The 21,482-nt window shown below is 35.0% G+C and overlaps 1 protein-coding gene across 8 annotated transcripts in view; it reads left to right on the forward strand.

The window, feature by feature from the left end:
- NRCAM (neuronal cell adhesion molecule) overlaps positions 1-21,482 on the forward strand; it is a 144,509-nt gene that overhangs the window by 115,293 nt on the left and 7,734 nt on the right. For 4 of the 8 annotated variants that reach the window (XM_090137750.1, XM_090137776.1, XM_090137778.1 and 1 more), the window contains 4 exons: positions 7,728-7,853; positions 8,968-9,120; positions 14,342-14,473; positions 16,057-16,135. In XM_090137750.1, the coding sequence (XP_089993876.1) occupies positions 7,728-7,853; positions 8,968-9,120; positions 14,342-14,473; positions 16,057-16,135 (490 nt within the window). Of the gene's footprint in view, positions 1-679; positions 716-7,145; positions 7,212-7,727; positions 7,854-8,967; positions 9,121-14,341; positions 14,474-16,056; positions 16,136-17,952; positions 20,096-21,482 lie in introns of those variants that run through there. The other 4 variants (XM_090137758.1, XM_090137781.1, XM_090137761.1 and 1 more) reach the window with 2 other exon arrangements.

Genomic DNA, 21,482 nt, shown 5'->3' on the forward strand with positions numbered 1-21,482 from the left:
TTAATGCCTGATTTTTTTTCCTATAGAGCTGAAACAAAAAATATAACTTCATAAGGTTGCAGAAATAAATTTGTTATCTCTGGCCCATGTAACTGGTGACACTGTATGTTTAAATAATTACATTATTTGATCCCACCATTATTGCTTTTATGTTTATAACTATTCTAGATCTGGGATTTTGGCAGACATTTAGTTGAAGATGTTCTTTATTATTTATTTAAATATGAAGACTCAAAAAATAAGAGTAATTTCAAACAAAAAGGAAATGTGGGGGGAAGCCTTTTATGATCTCAGTGTTAAAGTTCTACTTTGATACCATCTTTTCACGTAATTTTAGGGTTAGTGAAATTGCAATTTATTTCAATTGCTTTAAATGAGTTGGTATGCAATATAGTTTTTCTAATAGTGTATTAAGGTTGCATATAAACTACATGTATTTTAAGCCATGAGTCTTAACAAGCATGACCAATGAAATTTAGTAAATGCATGTATATTAATTTTTGTCCTGTAATAGTCTGTCAGTGTTCAGCATAAGTGGATTGTTTCTAATTTATTTGAATTAATACATTTTTTCTAGTCTGCATGCTTTTCTGGTTTATAATAAAATGAGATATGTATGTTCCCTTTGGTGTTTTACCTAATTATATAGTGTTCCTATTCTTGTTTTCCTCCATTTAAGCCGGTATTCTTCGTCCTGCTGTAGGTGCAGGCAAAGGTAAAATAAAACTGCATGATTTGTTAATGTGTGGGTTTTGCAGTGCTTAAAATGGGGAAATTGCAGGGGTCAGGATAGAAAATCTTGAACTACACATCATTATACAGAGTATTAATCAGTGTTGGAAGAAAATATTTCTGTCTAGGAAAAAAAAAATAAAGGGAATCTAGAATGCTTATTAATACCTTTCATCTGCTTATTTTGCCACAGAGTTCCAGGGGAATTCATTAGCTTTGCTTCAGCAAAGTCTAATTATTTCTGAACATATAACAGATGTATCTCACAGTCATAAATATTCAGGGTCCAGGTGCACTAGCACTGATGAACTGGAGTAGAAAAAACAGCACATCTACAAAGGAGATTTTTACTGCCTGTGCCCTGTGCGTTTTTTGTTTTAAGAAAGTAGGTGCACTCTCTTTCTCACTGCTGATTGGTGCTATCCATTTGATCACATTTATTTCATTTACAAACAACTGCGTTGGAGACAGATGAGTGACAATACCTTCTATATACTTCTCAGTTCAAGCGTCAGATTGAATAGAGGCAGGTGACTTCCTCCTCTATTAGGTTCACAAATCTTTTGAGTGAATGCCTGAAGTGAGTGGAACATTCCATGATCCTTATTCTTGAATTCAGTAATTGTCGGTTCTTTATAATGTGGTTCTTCTGTCAAACAAGGTATTCTTCACCCAATTTTTATGAATAGGGTGTTTCTACACCTGTGTGTCATCACAGGATTGTCATTAACACATACAAACATCTGTGTTTCAGATTCTCAGACCATAAAAATCCCAAGTCAAAATCTCTGTGAAGGTTTCCATCATTTTTCACAAACTTGGAAGAGACAGCATTAATTGTTTTACATATATTTTCTTTCCACTTGTTGATTAGGTGCTTTAACAATGATATGACCATGAAAATAGCCACTCATTCACCTCATTCAATCAGACTGGTGTAAGAAAAGTCAGACTATATTTATATGCATGCAGTTGTGCATTTATATATTGCACGAATATATGTATATATAACTGCTTTCTAATATCAGATGCACTTCTGGTAAGTTATGGAGTTTTAGATTTATTTTAATGAAAAGTCTTTATTACCGTTTTTTAGTCTAGTTATAGCTGGGAGGCAACACAATTTGGAACAATGAAAATGGCTTGTAGTCCTGGACACAGCCCCAGAAATGTAAATTAAGTTCTCATTATTTATAACTGAGCACAAAAACTCATGCAAGGAAAAATAGATTCTCTGTGTGAAATTGCAGTCTAATTATAGCTGTTCCACCGTCTGTGGCAAGCAGAAAGCATCTTATTTGTATGATCAGCTGGAGCAGCTCGCATTTCAGAGCTGTCATCTCAGATTCTCCAAAAACTTAAGCAGATGGCTTCGTTTGGTTTCATGCTGTTTATGGTTTCAAAGTTTTCACATATCCCTGTTGCATCTAGCTCTTACAATTGCAAAGAAAACTTTGGAACTGCAAACAGGACAGAGCTAAAGCCATGACATCTGTTAGGATATCTGAGTTGCACCAGCTTTGAGATAAATGTTCCCAGTGGTTACTTACATTAACACGATTAACTCTGTCACTATAAGGAAGGAAAAAGAGGATCATATTATCAAGATCAAGTGCCAAATTATTTGATCCTGTGAGTGGGTGGATTTGGAAAACAGAAATACTCAGCCCACACTGAGAAGCAGTGAATTTTTACTCCTCCATTAAGTGCAGAAGGGCCTATTCGTAGATACAATTCTTACTGATGGGTTCCACAGCCAAACCAAGGAGAATGTGAAATTTAGGTATTCTCAACTTTTTTGTGATCTATCAAAAACAACATCTCAACTTTGCATTTTGAATCACAAGAGTTACCAGAAAAATGCGTATAGCCTTTCTTTTTCAGTTCAAACACTTTTAACTTGGAAGTTAAGAAAAGAGTAGGTCCCAGATTCAGGCAGCCTAAATTGCAGGGAAAATTTTGAAGTATGTGTTTCGTACTGGTCAGCTGCCCCAGATCAGTCAGAAGCATTGGACACAAGGTCCTAGAGGAATTCAGAATGTCTGAACCCGGAAAAGGTGTACAATTTGGGACTTATTCCACTTCTCAGAGTATATGTATTGTGTGGAGGAAAATAATGCTACAGTATTTCTAGGGATTCAGGTATTTTATTGTAGGCCTGAAATATATTTGCTGTTTTTTGCAATCTTTCTAGACAGTTGTGGGCCCTTTGTTGTATTGAGGTCTTTTATCACTAAAAAAAAAAAAAAAAAGTTACCAAAGACTGCTTACTGCTACATTTTCAACATTTGTCCCATCTGAGTTTGTCTGATCATAATGACTGCAACGATGCTAAGTGTTTTAAAGTATTTTCTAGATTAATAAGTTTTGAAACAAGCCTTTCTACCTTTTCCCTATAAGGTAAAATAACAATTTCAGAAGAAAAGATAAAAGGTCAAAGATAAGAGATTGGATAAAGGAATCTTTTTATTTTTTCTGATTCATTTACTGAATAGATATATGCTGATTGAATTGGACATAGAAGTACATAACACTGAAGCAAATGGGAGGCAATATAGAGAAGAATTTGTCTCCTAGCAATAAGGGCACTATACTAATCAAAATGTTCACTGGATAAACAGTGTCATTGCATCAAATAGACAAAATCCTTAGTGAATTACAAAACCTGAAGTTTTATTCTCCTCCAAAGGGAAACTTAACAAGATTTGTGTCTCTATTGCACAAGCTCAGATGAGTGAATCATTAAAGAGATTATTTTATTGTGAATAAGAAAGATACCATGTTGTATAATTCATACTCAGTTTGACTTGTGCTGTCTTTTTTCCTGTCTAATAGTGCAGTACTATGCATGGCATATTTAATCAAATTATGGCATTACAAAGAAAGGTTGTTTATCTTTTTAGCAAATTGTTCTAAGTGTGTGAGTCTGAAAACTGCCTAAAACACCACATATTATACCCAGTATTAGGTAAGCAGTGAGGATTGCTATTGCCATCCGTTTGCTGGCATCTACATCTATAATTTAAAAGCAAATTCTTGTGCTCTGTGTGCACATAGACACTGATAACTAGCAGTTCTGAACTGCAAAGAAAGTAAAGTTGGGAGCTTTAATTGAAACGAATGCTTCCTGTCAATGTGGTACTTCTGTCTGGTCTGCCTTCTTCATGTGAGCTTTGCATCTCAAGAATTAGTGATACTTTTGTGAAAGGAAGAAAACAAGTAGATCAGCCTCTGAGTCTGAAACTTCACTTTTCTTCTGTTTGTAGTTCTTCAAGTCAGAAATCATTCTCAGCTGAGCTTGTAAATGATGTATTTGTAGAATACAGGATCTTCTCAATTTTCTTTGTTCCATACAAAATGCTTTTGTTTAAATCATTTTCCCTACCCGCCATCTGTTTTACCTCCCTTTTTGAATCATTTCTCATCATGTTTCTATATTTTTTCTGTAACAAATTCAAGCTGTTTTTTCTCTTCACATGAATTACAGTGTTTTTGTATGGCTTACATACACTTAAATCACTCTCTGTGGCCTGCTCCATGGTACATATAGTGATTCTTTCATTTTAGTTTGCTAAACAGTACTACTGTTTTGTCTTCTTTTAAGTCTACCATGAAAAATGCCTATGCTATAGATGCTGGAGTAGAGAAAACGATAATCATTGCAGTGTAAAAATTCCTGCAAATACCTTCTGCTTTGTAGACTTCAGAGAAAGTCTGTGCATGCTTGAAGTTTATCAGTGAAACTATTTTGTGCATTTCTTCTTTGTCTTTTATATTTCATACACTGTAGGAAGGTGCTTGTAATGGTTTAAATAGCCTCAGACTGAAAGACAGATTAATGCCTGTCTTTCAGTTCCAGAAATGGAATTCTGTCCTACTGTTATACTGAGGCTTGAATTTCCTGTTGTAAAAGTTGTAGGTTAAAAAGCAAATAAAAGCAAACCCCTTCTGTATTTGTCTTACAGCTTCTGAAAGAATCTGTCACCTTTTTTCTTCACTTTTTCTTGTGTGTGTGACAGGGGAACATTCTTAGAGTTTATTTTTCGCTTTGTATGTGCATTTCAACTAATTCTTTGCAACACATTGCTTGATGTTTCTCTTCCATTTGAAGAGTCCTCACATGCGTGTTTATCACAGATCAGCCATTTCTTCCAAGAAATCTAGTGAATCCTGTGAAACTTCCTAAAGTTTAATCACTTTGGAGAATATTTAATTTACTTTTCTGATAAACTGAATCTTCAGAGACAGTATCTGTTCTGTTGCTAAGATCCTTTCTTATCTCTTATCACAAATTAATAAATTCCATTAAGTCTGCAGTCCAAGGTTAACTGTGTTATTTGGATGAACTCTGTTTTGGAAAGGCTGTAAGATTAAATACCTCTCTCTCTCTTAAAACAAAACAAAACAAAAAAACCAATAGTATTAATTTGAAAAGACAGGAAAACATTACTTTGAGCCTAGGCCTTTCTCAACATCGGAAATTGCTTGAATGCCATAATACACTACAGGAATGAAGCAGTACTCAGAGATGCCAGCAAAATTTTGTGGGGTTAAAATAGCTTGATTGAACAGAGGAACTGAACAGAAGTTGGTCTGTATAAAAACTGTAAATTATTAACAGTCCAATCCCAACATTTTTAATGTGAGCCTTTTGTCAGTACTGGTGCACAGCATTGTGTGTAGCTGTAAATCACAACGACACAGTGTTGTGCCACTGGATAGATTGGGGACAAGCCCTGAATGTTGTAACTACTTCAGTGTCGGGCTATCATCACCTCAGGATCCATCAGCCACCTTTTATCTTCCAATATGTGTATCCATGTTGTAAATATGGCATATTTATAGACTTAACTAAAAATTTCCAGGCCTGCTGGAATCATTAGAACTAGTACTGACTGCAACAAGATCCTGCGCCTTTGTAAATTTCAAGCTTGCTTGCTTTCTTGCTACCTTCAGGTGGCACAAACAAGCAGAGTCTAATCCCCTTGCATTACTGTAGTGTATTCACATGCACTACATACACTACCTTACAGACCAGATTTCCTCTATCAAAGCTCTGGCTCTGGTATTTCTTAATGCTTTTGTTGTTCACTTAATGACCTCAATGGCTTTTTAAAAATCTTGTGCTTTCTTGTTATGGTGGTTACAGAGAATAAGTATATTTTTAATTTCTTAAATAAGTCTGTTCTCTATAATTTTTTGGTGAAAGAAGTGTATATTATATATACTTTTACATACGTATACCTTTATAGATGTGCAATAGATACATCAAATGTGGAAGTAGTTCTTTTAATATAGACTGAAGAGTTGAATGAGTATTACTGAAATAGAATTAAGAAAAAAATAAGCAAGTATGGAAATAAAAGGCTTGATATTGTCAAAATTTATAATAACAATTTTTTTTTCAGATTTGATGGAATTTGCATCATAGAGATCTTTTTAAAGATTCTCAGAAACAAATGTTTTCTAGATGCAGTACTCATATTACTTAGCCTGTGTATAGGATTTATTTATTTTACTATGCCAAAGCAAGCCATGGACTATTTGAATCTAATTTGGAACTACTTCTAGTCAGCTGTATAGACAAGGCCACCCTGTTTCTGGTACAGATGAAGTCAGTGGAATTCAGTCACTTCTGTCTTTCATGAGACTAAGATTTTATCTGTACTGTTTCATGCTGTTTCTGATAGAAAAAAAAAAAAAAAAAAAAAAAAAATCTAGGAGGATCAAAATGTTAGTGGAAAACAGAGTAAGACATTTTCATTGAAAAGTAATTTCATGCCTTTGAGGAGCATCTCCTTTGTGTTTGCACTAAACTATTTTAATATATTTTTATTGATATTATACAAACCCAAAATACTTAGGTATATGTCCATTTGTAATGAGTGTAATTGGAAAACAAAAAATTAAGTAATGAGCAAAGATGTGACTAATTACAAGATGCTGAGGAGAAACACATTTCTTTTCATAGATGTGGGCAAAGTACTGTTGTCCAGTGAGAGCGATAAAACGCTGTATTTTAATGTGCACAGCTTCTTGAATTTGCATTCCAGTGACTTAGTCCTTCACACCAGAGTATTTTGATATTTGCTTTCCAATATTTAATATTTCAGTGTGTGAAGGTGCAGTGAATCCTTATTGACAATGAAGGTGATTTCAGAAATGTTTGTAAAAGTGAGAGTCTCAGTACACTCATTCTTCCATTTGTTTTCAAATACATGTGTATCACTTTTAGCCATTTCATATTTTAACAAGTAAAACTAATCAAATCTTGCATGAGTGTAGAGTGTGCATGCGTTATTCATTTAACAGGTAAGGTTTTACTGTGTTATTGTGTTATTTAAATGTTTCTTTTTGATGTGAAGTGTTTTTACTGTTTATTTTTTTCTTTCCTACTCCCTCTGATGGTGAAGGATATTCAGAAATCCTTTTTGCAACCTCCCCAGTCATGCATACTGTCCGTCCAACTTTCTATAAGGGTATTGTGTTCCTTTTTTATCGTTATCAATGCAATAGAGAAAAAATCCTATAAAGGGTTTGCAGTTGAGGCATTTATGGTCCATTCTATAACAAGTGGAGTAAAGGGAGGTGTGTGCTTCCTACCTCCATTCTCTCCGACCATTTTGTGTTATCCCAAGAATGTTCTCATTTTCCAGCTGTCTTCATTTTACTCCTTGATGAATAATGTTTTCTGAGACTTTGGCAATTAGGTATTTTAAAGTGTTTGGCACTTTCTGCAATATAGGGCATGCTTACCAGAGTACTTAGATTTTACTTTCTAATTTCAGTGTAGTAACTATGTAGGATTCAATTATGCATGCTATTTAGTTGCTAATTTCCAATCATGGAAGCAATGACAAATGTACTATACTTTCCCTGTATGTGATATAAATCAGCATAGTAACTTCTTAAAATCTTTTTTTTTTTTTTTTTTTTTTTTTAGTGTATGAAATCACAATTTCATATTCTGCTTTGTTTTTCTATTATATGTTCAGTGCAACCACTTTATCCAAGGATCAGAAATGTTACTACAGCTGCTGCTGAGACCTATGCCAATATCAGTTGGGAGTATGAGGGACCAGATCATGCCAACTTTTATGTTGAATATGGTGTAGCAGGCAGTAAGAAGTCATTTCATTAAATTATGCTAAGTGTTCAGATATATTTTCAAAGATTTTTAAGTGTGGTCCTAAACTGACCCAGTATTAAAGATAGCTCTTAAATGTTTAGAAGTTTAGTTGTTTTTTGTTTGTTTGTTTGTTTGTTTTTTTAACTGAATCAGGAGCTCAAATAATTTTTCATTATAGATAATATCAATGTGTAGTAGTTTTTTGGTGATTAGATAGAAAATCAGCCTTTGTTCCTTTGTATTATTGTATAAATTATTGTGAACATGAACTTCTAAGAAAAGAAGATTGCTTGAAATTGGTTATGATGCGGTGATTACATGTGTAAAAGTATGAATTTATACATTAAAATGGGATATAACTGTTCTCCTAAGTTATGTCCAATTCAGGAAAAAAAAAAAAAAAGAAATAAAAGAGTAAATAAAAACAATCTTCTTTGTTAAATTAAACCTTAAGACAAGGTATCTACCAACTTGCATACTTTTCTTGGCATAAAATAGGTTTTAATCTTTGAGAATGCTGCTAACAGTTCAGATACAGATAGTTGCCTAATAAAACCAAGATATTTCTATTCAAATACTCCATCCTTCTAAAGTTATGACTTAAAATGATTAATCTGAAAATAAGAATATAAATGCATTTTTCTGGATATTAGTCCAAGAAGTAGCTAAGACTACTGGGAAAAGAAGATAATGATCAGAAAGTATGGTCTGTTCAGATTACAAAGTAAGACTTCCGTGCTAAAGTAAATGTTAACCAAAGCTACAGAAGTGTAATCTAATTAAATGATTAAAATCTATTTTAATGTGTTTTATAATTGCAAGTTCAATAGCCCTTTAAAGAAAATAAATGAGAATATTTCTATAGTACAGTGGAACAAATGTTTAAAGTAGTTTCATAATTAATTTACAGTGTCTTACTTAATATATTGCATGCAATATATTATTTGCAGTCATAATTTTATACAGTTTTATTATTTTTCAGATAATTTTTGTTCAGTCAGTCCATAGCTTAGTCAAGTAACAGTTGATAGCATTCTGTCTAGAAACTTTCAGTAACAAATAGAAAATTAAAATTCCAATATGTTGTTTTCCTAAAATTTTTGTAGGCAAAGAAGATTGGAAAAAAGAAATTGTAAATGGTTCTCGAAGCTTCTTTGTGTTAAAGGGTTTAACACCAGGAACAGCATATAAAGTCCGAGTTGGTGCTGAGGGCCTGTCTGGTTTTAGGAGTTCAGAGGATCTGTTTGAGACAGGTCCAGGTGAGGCACACCGTACCAATTCTGTATCAGTCAGAATTTCAATAGACCATATGCTGAAACGTTGAACTGCTTCTAGCTAAGACATGTTGTAGCCAGCATCTTTGTTTGTTCTTTTTTTTAGAGAAATGTTGAATTGTTTTTTAAACTCCTAGATGTGCTAGCACATTTAATATGTAAATTATGAATGTTTTAATCCTTTCAATTCACTGTGCTCTCTGTTCTTTATATTAGAGGCAAGATATTGCTCACAGTCCATCTGTGTGCTGTGCACAGAAGATGACCTATTCCATTTATTTCTAATTAATATAACTAGACTGTTGTATTTAAATAACTTGTACATTACAAGATTTAAGTATATACATTTAAATCTAACAATCTGCATATCATCAGATTTAATACAAAAAAAAAAACTGATTAACTCTAAAATGAGTGTTTAATCAGAAGTGCAGAATTTGATGTCTTATATAATTCAAAATACTCTTATGAGATTTTTACTTATAAATGTTTATTTTCCCATTTTATATTGGTTTTATAATTATTTTGATTCCACAAACTATGTTTTGTGAGTCAGTAAGACTACTTAAGTTCTGTATCATTATACTGGCAGTCATTGAAAAGGAGTACAGTGGTAATTTTTTCATAAGCAAATCAGTAATGCTTGTTCATTTCACTTGGAGGTGGAGATCTGTGGGAAGTTTTTTTTATGTTGTGCTGAATATGTTGTTGTCATCACAGCATGTTCTCGGTCAGCTATTTTTATTTATTTGTATTTGCTGCTCATTCCAAGCATTTTGATCCATGCATAGTTATTTAGCTGTAGCATCATCAATTCCAGAATGTTATGATTTAAGAAAGTAGTTTAAATATGACAATATATTTGAACAATATGTAATAATTACGAGACACCAAAGTAAATAATGAATATACCAGTTTGAATGTGAACGCTTTCTAAAATCATATACTTTTTTTGCTATCTTTTGTTCCATTTCTGTTCACAGTTTATTATGTTACAGGAAAGCTTTGAAAATACCGTGCTGAATAACAGTGCCAAACAAATATGTATGGGCTAAGCAGAAAGTTTATTTTTGCCAGGAACAACAACTAGTATAATAGGCAATGGGTAGAATTTTATGCAAATAAACAAAATCCAAAGCCTGAAGCAGTGGTAAAGAAAGGATCAAGACTGTAGCAACAAGCTGAATTGAAACCTTCCCAAAAGCATCTTTCTGAACAAGGCGTACTGAACTAGTAGATAAGGAATTCTGTAAATAACTGTGAATGAACGTTGGCTCATGTCTTCATGTAACTAAGGAAGAAAGGGATTTAAAAGGAGTTTAAAGACATTTTATGCATATACTGCACTGTCTTTGATTCTTGATCTAATGTTATACATAGCAGGAAGAAAAGGTGTAGTCAGTATGGATGTACCAATGGCAAGTCATGCTTGACCAATCCAGTTTTCTATTATGTCAAGACTGGAGGGGAGAGCAGTGAATGTTGTCTACCTTGACTTCAGCAAGGCTTTTGACAAAGTCTTCCCTGACATCATTGTAGGTTAGTTTAGGAGGTGTGGGATGGATGAGTAGACAGAGAGATGGGTTGAGAACTGACTGACTAACAGCTCAGAGGGTTGCAGTCTGCAGCACAGAATCTAGTTAGAGGCCTATAGCTAGTGGTGATCCACAGGAATCAGTACTAGGTCTAGTCTTGTTCAACATCTTAATCAACGACCTGAATGAAGGAATAGAGTGCACCCTCAGCAAGGTTGCTGATAATGCAAAGCTGGGAGGAGTGACTGACACACCAGAAGGCTGTGCTGTCATTCAGTGAGACCTGAACAGGATGGAGAGTTGGGCAGCGAAGAGTGTTATGAAGTTCAGCAAGGGCAAGTGCAGAGTCTTAAACTGGGGAAGAATGACTGCATGCATCATAGAGGTTAGGGGCTGACCTGCTGTAAAGGAGCTCTGCAGAGAAGGACCTGGTTGTCCTGGTGAACAATAGATTGACCATGAGCCAGCAGTGCATCCTTGTGGCTGAGAAGGCCAGTGGTATCCTGGGCTGCATGAAAAAGAGCATGGCCTGCAGATTTGAGGGAGGTGATCCTCCTCCTCTATTCTGACCTGATAAGGCCACATCTGGAGTTCTGTGTCCAGTTCTGGGCTCCTCAATTCAAGAAAGACAGAGATCTTGTAGAAAGGAGGGCCACAAAGATGATTAAAGAAGTGTCTCCCTTATGAGGAAAGTCAGGGGCTGTTCAACTTGGAGAAGACTGAGAGGATGTTATCAATGCTTATAAATATCTCATGGCAAGGTGTCAAGAAGATGGGGCCAGACTCTTTCAGCGTGCCCAGTGGCAACAGGCACAAACTGACACACAAGAAGTTCCATATGAACGTAAGGAAGAACTTCTTTACTTTGGCAGAGCACTGGAACAGGCTGCCCAGAGAGGTTGTGAGTCTTCTGGAGATATTCAAAAGCCACCGACTCTAGGGAACCTGCTTTAGCAGGAGGTTGGACTCGGTGATCTCCATGGGTTCCTTCTGACCTCTATAATTCTGTCATTCTGTGTGATTTCTTAAAGAAAAAATGTATGTCACACTGTCTTTAATCTAAATCATACTTTTAAACATTGCAAACAATGAAGTAGATAACAAGAAAAATATCGGAGCGTGGAATACTTCCTTAATTAGGAAATCAACTGCAATATTTGGCATATTGCCACAGTTGTTTTTTTTTTTTTAGCAAGTTTTCCTACAGAACACTTCATAATGCACATTTTGTCTTTTTAAACATACCAGTAGTGTATTGCATTCACATCTGCATTAGCAGCTCAGTAGCAGTAAATGTCTTTCTGCCTGTGGCAGATGATTTGCTTAGAGTGCATAGGAAATTCTGTGCCATTTTTAAAGATGCACTGCGATCCTGAAACGTTTTTTTACTGGATATGTAATAAGTTAAAGAGTACAGGAAGCTGCATAAGTAAGTTTTCATCTTTGCTTTTTCCCATCTATCTTAAATACTTTTATGCATGAGTTGTTTTGCTTGTTGCTACCTTTTATTACATTTGAATGTTAAATGTGCTTTTGCATTTTGCTACAGTATTTATTATACAACCTTTAATGCCTTATTATAAATGCATATGTAAAATACTCCAAATAATTTTGACCTCAGTATGAAAACAAAATTTATATTACTTCGATTTGCAGTTCAGAGGAAGATTGCCTTTGTGATTTTGTTTAAAATTGTCCTTTGTATTGATATTTATATATTTACAGTATATAAGGTATAAATATGTATATATATATATATATAAAGGTTATAAATACGTATATGTATACATACATAAGACTTTTTAACATTTTAATGTAAAAATGGTTAAAATAGTACTCAGACATACTTACAGTCTTCATGCAGCCTGTGGAAGACCCTCTAGGACTCGTATGTTGCTGATGTTTCCAAGCTAGCTGTCTCAGCCTCTCTGAACAAACAAATAACACTGAGACAGGGGCTTGAATTCTGACCTATGACTGTTACATTTTCTTGTTAGTGTGCTTGCCACTCCAGCATAGTCTCTTGTCAGTTCTTGTCTGCCAAGCAAGACTCCAGTATTGCTCAAAGGATGCAAGCATGGGCTTATTACCAGTTTATATTCTCCATGTTTTGTAAGGGGAAGAGAGTGTGTGCTGTATGTATCACGTGGACTCGTGGTTCAATGAGCTTGGACAGTCAGCGCTCCATTGAAAATGGACTCTCTGTAGTATGTTCTTATGAACTTTCTCTTAAAGACACATCTTCTCAAAGAGAGGTGAAAATCTTTATGGGATTCTATGACTTTCACATTTCTGTGTGTAAAACTGTTTGTGCATTATGCCCTCCACTTCACTAGAAGCAAGCCCATAGACATTACCTGGTGGATACAGGTGAAATCTTGTGCCATGGGAGCTGATACATTGTACAAATAAGTCTTTGTAGAACATCTAAATTGAGAGGGACCCATAAGAATCAAGCCCAGATCCCTGGTACAATTTGATTGTAGTGCAAAGTGTCTTCTAAGCTGAGAGCTTACAAAAATTGGCTTAATTCATGAAATCAGAAAAAAAATAATACTGAAACAAAATACTATATGAGCTATGCATAGGAAACCTTTGCATGTGATTTTCCTCATTCAGGTGGAAAGATCATCTTTGTTTATGTCTCTCAAGACAGAGATGACTCTCCAAAGAGTTTCAAACTCTTGGGTTTGAGGCTTGGAGGAGAATAAATAAGTAAGATTTCAGTGGATGTCCATCTACTTCACCTTCAGGTCTTCTTCTATCTATAGCTCACATTTCCAGCTTCTGTCACCCTTCCCACTTTCTCTGAACAGCAGATCCTAAGGCCAGTTGCTGGCCAGTGTATTGCCAAGTAGGAAAGTGGAAAATAAGGTTATCCAGGAAAATCCTCCTACTGTGTCAAAGGCTAGTAGTAGTTCCAGCCACCAAACCACACAGATAATTTCTTTCCTCACTCGTGACTGTAACGTTTCCTTATTGTTTACATTATTTTCCAAATAGAATCAGCATTTGGAGAGAAACTGTGTAAAGGAAAAGCTTCCCAACTGCTTTGTGTTAAGTTCTCACTAATGCTAAATTATGGCAATCATGATAAATTTTAGGATGCTGTACACATTTGAGGAGAGGAAGAAGACATTATGCTTAATAAGGCTTTAAAGGATGCTTCATTGTTGATTTGTAGTTGAAATTGAATGTTATGGTCTTGAATGACCCATCTGTTTCTGTTTCTGACTAATAGGTGTGCAGTAGCTAATGAGTATTGCCTTTTTATTCATTTCAGTAATGCAATCTAAGTGTTTGTGTGAATTACAATTTGCAATTTCATTTCAGTAGTTCAATTAATGTAAAATGGTTGAAAACGGTTCTGAAATTCGTGAAAAGCAAGACAGTATGTGTACATGTTTTGCAAAATAGCTGCTAAGCCTAAATGTTGAAAAAAGTTGGCAGAATTCTTATATACTCAAAAATAAATTCTGTGCACTTTTCCTTGGAAACATTTTAAATAATGAAAATATTCACTAAATACAATATCACTGCTTTTCTTAATACTAATTTTTGCAAGTGTTATTCCTTAATTAATAAATGATGTATACTATTATTTAATTTAATTAACATAGAATTTTAATGCAGGTAAGCTTCTCATAATGTTTTTTTTTTCTATTCTCCAGCAATGGCAAGTCGGCAGGTAGACATTGCTACTCAAGGGTGGTTCATTGGACTTATGTGTGCTGTTGCACTTCTTATCTTGATTTTACTGATTGTTTGCTTCATAAGGAGGAATAAAGGTGGCAAATATCCAGGTATGATATGAAACAGTTAAAGTAAAAGTTATCTACTGGTAATCAATCCACTTATCACAGATCTCAGGTTACATTTGCTGCTAGTTTATACACAATTGCATTGTATATATGAGAAATCAGTCCTGTTGTTTGGTAGGCTCATTGGGAGCAATCAGCCTAATGATAGAGAATTTCAGTCCCTAAAAAGAGTTAGTTATCTCACTCATCCTTAGAGGATTGATTCTATTACCCTACATTAACACTTTAGAGAGGGTTGAGCTTTCTTTGGGATACTTGGCCATCCTGTCAGAGCTGCATGCCCCAAGTTTAGTCTGTTAACTCACCAGAAAGAGCTGATTTAGAACTCTTATTAAATTATTTTTGTCTTAATTTTAGCATGTCATCTTCAGATTACCAATGGCTATAAAAAAGTACTGAATTATTTTAATATGAAATTATAGCAGCCAGATTCATTTCAAGGTGTTATGAATTATCATGAGGAATGATTCATATCATCTTAATTAACAGTGTATAAACTGATGATGTACAAATTAAGTGTGGAAATGACCAGAATAAAAGATAAGAGGCAATATAATGGATTATATAGCAGTATAATCCAATATATAGGTAATAATAAGTTAACAATAATATCCAAATAAAATAATAATAATAATAATAATAATAATAATAATAATAATAATAATAATAATAATAATAATGGTAAAAATAATATATATATTAAAAAAAAGGAAATGAAAAGACAAAGAAAACATGATGAAGATAATTCTTGACCAGTATATTATTTTACTGTGACAACACTCTTAATTTATAGGAATATATATTTTTTATGTAAACATATATCTCCTCAGATACTGGCAGGTTTCTGTGCTGCATGGTTGCATGGAGAGAAATTACATGCAAAAATTAACACAATACATATGCAGTCTTACCAGTGAATGCAAACTGTAACAGGGATGTGCAGGAGATAAGACTGTGTTAAATTTAGGTTCTCTTTTATGTGTTTTTCCTTTGCTTTTGATCATGTAATAGAAAGAAAAGAAATAATGAACAGACCAAGCCCATTCTTTTCCAATATTAATATTTTTCAAATGCTGTTCAAAATTTCCTGGAGACTCTATTGCAATACTTTTACTGCATTGTTAGGGCATGACATGAAAGCGGAAGGAAACAAGTAGTGAATACAAGTGAATTTGATTCAATTTCATCAGTTGATGTGGGAGAAATATCAAGAGGCAATATGGAATGTGGATATTCAGATTTCAATAAATAATAACTCTGCTAATAACACAAGAAAATAAAATAGTTCAGTATTTTTTAACAAGTTTTTTTTTTTTAATAAAAGAAAGGAAAAGTTTTATTCATGAAGGATGACACAGTGTTTTGTACTTGAATTAAGATAAAATTCTGTAATTAACAGTTTTTTTCCTTCAAAAGAAAACATGTAGCAGTCTAAGACTCCAGTTCAACAAATTATTTTTATTCAAATCATATTCTAGCCAAATCTGATTGGTTTGACAAATTAAGGTCTTAACATTTCTAGCCTTGCAGTTTAATGATAAAAGTTATTATTTCAAATATTTTAGTGAAGGAAAAGGAGGATGCACATGCTGATCCAGAAATACAACCTATGAAGGAAGATGATGGAACGTTTGGTGAATACAGGTGAGCAGCTGATATGGTTTGTTGTGTTCACTCTTCATATCACATGTACTTTATGTAATATCACATTTGCAATTTCAAAACTAACTTTATTTCAGTGTTGAGAAAGATTCTGCTTCCATTGTTTTATAGAACTGTAGATAGCATTTCCACTATGCTATAAGAAAAAAAAATAAAAATCCGAGATTAAATAATTGAGAGTTTAGAAGAAGCCACCATTGCAAGCTGAAATCCAGATTCAAACACAATTGTCTCAAAGGGAGGAATTGGTTTTTATAAACCCATGTTTCAGGTACTTAAAATATCAGATACAGTATGCTTTCATCCTTTTAGTTAGGGTACATTTGACATTATGTTTTTTTGAAAATACATTTCTAATTGAAGTTTAATAAAGACAGTCTTGTGTTCCACTGACTGGAAAACAAATGCATTTAAAATGTCACTAATGGTAACACCTAATCTAATAACAAGGCAGCAACGTTAAACATGGAGGTGAGGGAATGTCCTATGGGAAAAAACTTGGATCTTCTGTCCATGTATTTCGGTGCAAGAAACAGAGAAAGCAGATTCAAAGCATGCAACACAGCTCTTATTCCTGACTCCTCCTTCATTCTAAAAGTAGTCTAGCTGAATCTCCTGACATCACAAGAAGCATGCTTTGGCAAGTCCATTCACAGGAGTATAGAATATTAAATAAAACAACAGCATATTATTTGGTGCTTTCGAACCACAAATTTTCAAATAATGTGCTTAGTTTCTAAATATGTCTATGCTGTTATATTTTATTCAGGTATTGTAATGCATTTTACAGTGTATTACTGTGTTAAAAATTATTGTAAACACCCTTTATTACTTTGAAAATGCTTAACTTACACAGATTAAAAAACAAACAGTTTTTCCAAGAAAAATTCTCTTGCTTTAGCTTACTCATGTAAGGGAAATGTGCATATAGATCTGACTGCATTAGATTTTCAATTCTGAATACCAAAGAACAGTTTCTGCTTGTTTTTACTTGTGTTTTTTTTTTTTTTTTAAACCAATACTACTCTGTTCTTAGGTTAATCATTTTTGTGTGCCATTTTGTTACAGCCTTAAATGCATATGTACTAATCAAATTTAGCTGATAAAAGCAGTAGTATAAAGCAGCATTTGGAAGTAGATGTAAATAAGTACTGTATACATTTTCCTATGCAGTCCAGTTTGCATTCTCATTTATCACTCCTCTGCTTTTCAGTACTTGGAACTTTCAGCAGCAGAAACTGGCCCTTATACATAATTGTACAGATCCTGTGACTTGAATATATGTTTTCTTAGGTCTAGACTAAAATTATTGAAATCTACTTTCATGTGTGACCTGTAGCAGAATTTGAATTAGTCTCCATATTGAAGAGACTTAAGTCAATCTAAAGAATCACACGGCGTTTTATTAAATGATTTTATTTATATACCACTTGTCTGGTGAAAATGAACATTTGCATGCCTAGCTTTCAGACTTGTTCATATGCTTATCCTATTTACCTTGCAAAAACTCCTTTCTAAAATGTATTTCTGTGTAATTAGTCTATGTTGGGCTTTCCTCTTTTTTCCTTAGAGACAGGGCAGCAGCAGCAACCAGTCAGATTACAGAAGATATCTTGGCACTCTCTCTGCAGCCCAGCATCCCTGCAGTCACTCAGTTCCCAGTTTGTCTGTCTCCCATGGCACTGGTAACGATGCAGTGCTTTTATGAGGACAAAGGGTATAGGGTCTCCCTTGAGCAAAAATGTGATTTTTGAAAGGTTTGAAAATCCGAGTATTTTGAACTTTTTTCATCACTTCAGGTCCATGTCTGCTTGGACAGGAAAGAAAATGGACAAGGAAAAGAAAAGAAAAGGTAGCTGTGCGAGTTCTTCTGAAGCAGACCCTGTCTTTACCAAAGCAAAGTCTGTGAGATCTGACAGATCCAACTTCTTCAGAAGGTCAGGGGATCAATACTCCAACATCAGATCAGAGACCTCCTTCACCAGGAGGAAGGCTAGGCAGTCTTCAGAGCTTAGAAGGGCTAGTTCTGTCTCTGCTTCTCTCTGCCAAGAGGAAAAGAGGTCAGACAAATGGATATACAGGCATGGCTCTAGATGTCATGCTTCTGAGCAACAAATAATGGGTTTGGATGAGGGTTCACATTCTCAGGCAGGACATCCACACCCTTTCCACCAACCCCTCAGCTGCAACTCAATTCGTGGCTCACTGGCAAGGCAGCATTCTTCTCTCCTGCACCGGTTCAGCCAGACCCCAGACTGCTGCAGCTCAGATTCAGAAGACACTCAGAGCTCCAAACACAGGAAGGTAAGACCTTCTGCTACTACTCATTTCTCTGAATCTGAAAAGAATTCATTAATGAAATCTGTAATTTTGCCTGAGCTAGCTACTGTCTTAAAGGATGCACTCACAGCAGCCAGACAAAGTATAACTTCTGTGGCACAGACTAGGTCCCACTCAATAAAGCATCCCAGGATACCAATTACAGAAGTTCCAGTGGTTCTTCCTCTAGAAGAAATGGGAAGCAGTTCCCAAACTTTTGAGTCTGATCAAATAGGCAGTATAAAAGATCAAGCAGCTTCTGGGAAGGAGAGAGTTGATGCTTACAAGGATTTGGAGGTTGATTCATCCCTGGAAGATGATGAGGTGTCATCTGAATCCCCTACAGAAGATGAAGAAGGACCAGATGCTGTACGTAAGTTTGGCATGGAAAATCAGAGTTATCTGTTCAAGCACATTAGAAGAGTATTAATGCTGAAAACTTCCAAAGGTGAATGCCCTTCAGAAGAAATGCCTGTCTTATCTGAAGAAGGCAAGGTAGATAATGCACTTCCTATTCATTCAACAGTGGAAAATCTCATCTGTAGGATTTGGGGTAATCCTGAGGCAAAACACGAAGCCCCAGAAATCTTGCGTAAGCTGTATCCTCTTCCAGTGGATAAAGCTGCTTTGTGGGGGACCTTGCCTAAGGTAGACAGGCAATTGATTACTGCTGATTCTGTGCTTTCAATGCCTGCTAACATGGATGCTCTCCCTAAAGATCTTACTGATAGAAAGATTGAAGAAGAAATCAAAAGATCTTTCAAGCTGGTTGCAGCCCAGCTTGGAGTGTCTATCTACTGCAGTTATGCTTCTAAAGCATTACTATTATGGCTGGAGGAAGAACAAGCCAGAGTCAAAAGAAAATGTGTCCCATCTGGTGCCATACAGAGGAAGCACAGACTGTGTAAACTTGCAGCTAACTTTATCCATGATGCAGCTGAGGATTCTCTTAGACTCACAGTTAAAAATGTTGCATGCCTCACAGTAGCCTGGAGAGCTATATGGCTGCGTCCTTGGAGCTCATGGCTAGATCTCAGATGTCAGCTGCTCGCTCTACCATACACTGGTGGCAAGCTATTTGGTGAATCCTTGGTCCAGATCCTGAAGGACTTTGCAGAACACAAACATTCCTTACATCAAATGAAAAAAAAATGCTCTTTTGGCAGTTCGTTTTCTTATCCTCACAAGTCTCAGAGTTCCTTCCGTTCTCCTCCAAAGTTTAAAGGAGGAAAGGGAAAATACAAGGTCTCACAATCTTTTCATGCCAGCTATGAAAGGACATCTCGTTTTCAAAGAGATACCAGACCATCAAGAGGAACTTTCTAAGAGCATCTAAAACTATTATCCTTTCTCAGGAACTGGGGAGACTGAAAAATACAGAAATTTATGCTAAATAAACTTCAATATTTCAGTATTTCAGTATTGGCAAGTAAGGCCCATGCTTTGAAAATGTATTATTTCAAAATAAGATTTAAATTATTAAATTACTTAAATCTTAATTGCTAATTTTGATTTCCTAGAGAAGTTATAGGGAGGTTTTTGGCACATTCAGCTTCTAGTATTCCCAGTGTTCTTGGAGTGGCTTGGACTTGTTTGAAATGTTGCAGTCTTCAATGATGTTTTTCCTTCTGAGAGCATATTTTCTGCAGAAAATAGCATATTTTCTTCCATATTGATCTCATGAAGGAAAAAATAATGTTTCTGGGATCACAAATTGACCGGATGTACACTGTTCCTGTGATCAGTGGCATACACGGTTCCTCTAGAATTATTTCTCTACAATCCCAGTGGTTTTCTCATTTGGAAAAAACAGTGAATTTTGGACAATGTTTACACTAAGGAACTGCAAGAAGTACAAGTGCTATAAATGTGTTTATTTAAATTTAAAACAAAGACTACACAGAGCTCCTGTTCTGGTCAGTGTAGCTATATAAATCAGCCCAAATTTCTGTCCTGGGTCATAAATGAGGAGAGATTAGGAACAAATGGCATCTATAGACCTGTTGGTTCATGGGTGGGAAGAGTTTGCAGGCATACATTTCTTACTTAGCTTTACGAAAGTAGTGCTTTTTGCATCTCTTCTTACATGATATCCCAGTGTTTGTCCTCAAAGGAAGATCAAACAGGATAAGGCATGTGTAGTAGCAGGACCACTAGTGTGGTTACACAGGATATTTGCACATTTTGTTGAATTCCTTTGCCTCCTTTCTTCATCATTTTGACACATATTATTTTTTCTAGAAATTCCTAGCTATGCTATGGAGACTTTCTGGAAATGGTTAATGGAGAATTCTGAGGCCAATAGATAATGTATTAGTCTTCCTGCTTTGTCTAGGTTGACTAGGTTATGAGGATAAGTTTGTAAATGCAACAATATTTTTTTATGCTGTTTTATTGCAGCCTAGGTTTGTTTCCAGGGGAACCTAGCAATGATTTGTGCCTCACAACAGTTATAAGGTTGATCCTTTCTAGCATTAGAGATGATGTCAGTAGACTGCCCTGGAGGATTCCTGTCTCTGAATAGTCTGATTGGATTTGGCAGTGATCTTACTGTGTCCTCATTCACATGCGTTCTTTCTCTGATGGTTCTTATTTTAATTCTTGAGCATCTGTGTCACCTACTTTTTAAAATCAGTTCTTTGTTTTTTCCTTTGTACAGTTTTTCTCCTGAAATAGCAAGGGTGAAAAGTTTGATTAAATTTATCTCAAGCAGGTTTTTCTTTACAACTTTTCACTAGGAGTAGGTCAGATTCTTAGGCTAACAACTTTTTTCAGCCTGCTACCAGGAACTCAGTCTTCAGTTTTTTCAGCTTCTACCGTGATTGAAGATTACAAACATGCTAAAGAAAATCTGCTCAGAAAAAAAAAAACAAACAAACAAGCAACAAGATAGATGTGCCTTTGTCTTAGGTAGATTGGAAATAGTACTAAGTTTTGAAATCTGAATTATTTGTGTAAGAGTATAGGGAGAAGTATAATCTGCACAGTCCTCAGGATCTCTTATCAATTA

The sequence above is a fragment of the Phasianus colchicus genome, chromosome 1 (genome assembly GCF_987193195.1).
Source record: "Phasianus colchicus chromosome 1, bPhaCol1.hap1.1, whole genome shotgun sequence".
Taxonomy (NCBI): domain Eukaryota; kingdom Metazoa; phylum Chordata; class Aves; order Galliformes; family Phasianidae; genus Phasianus; species Phasianus colchicus.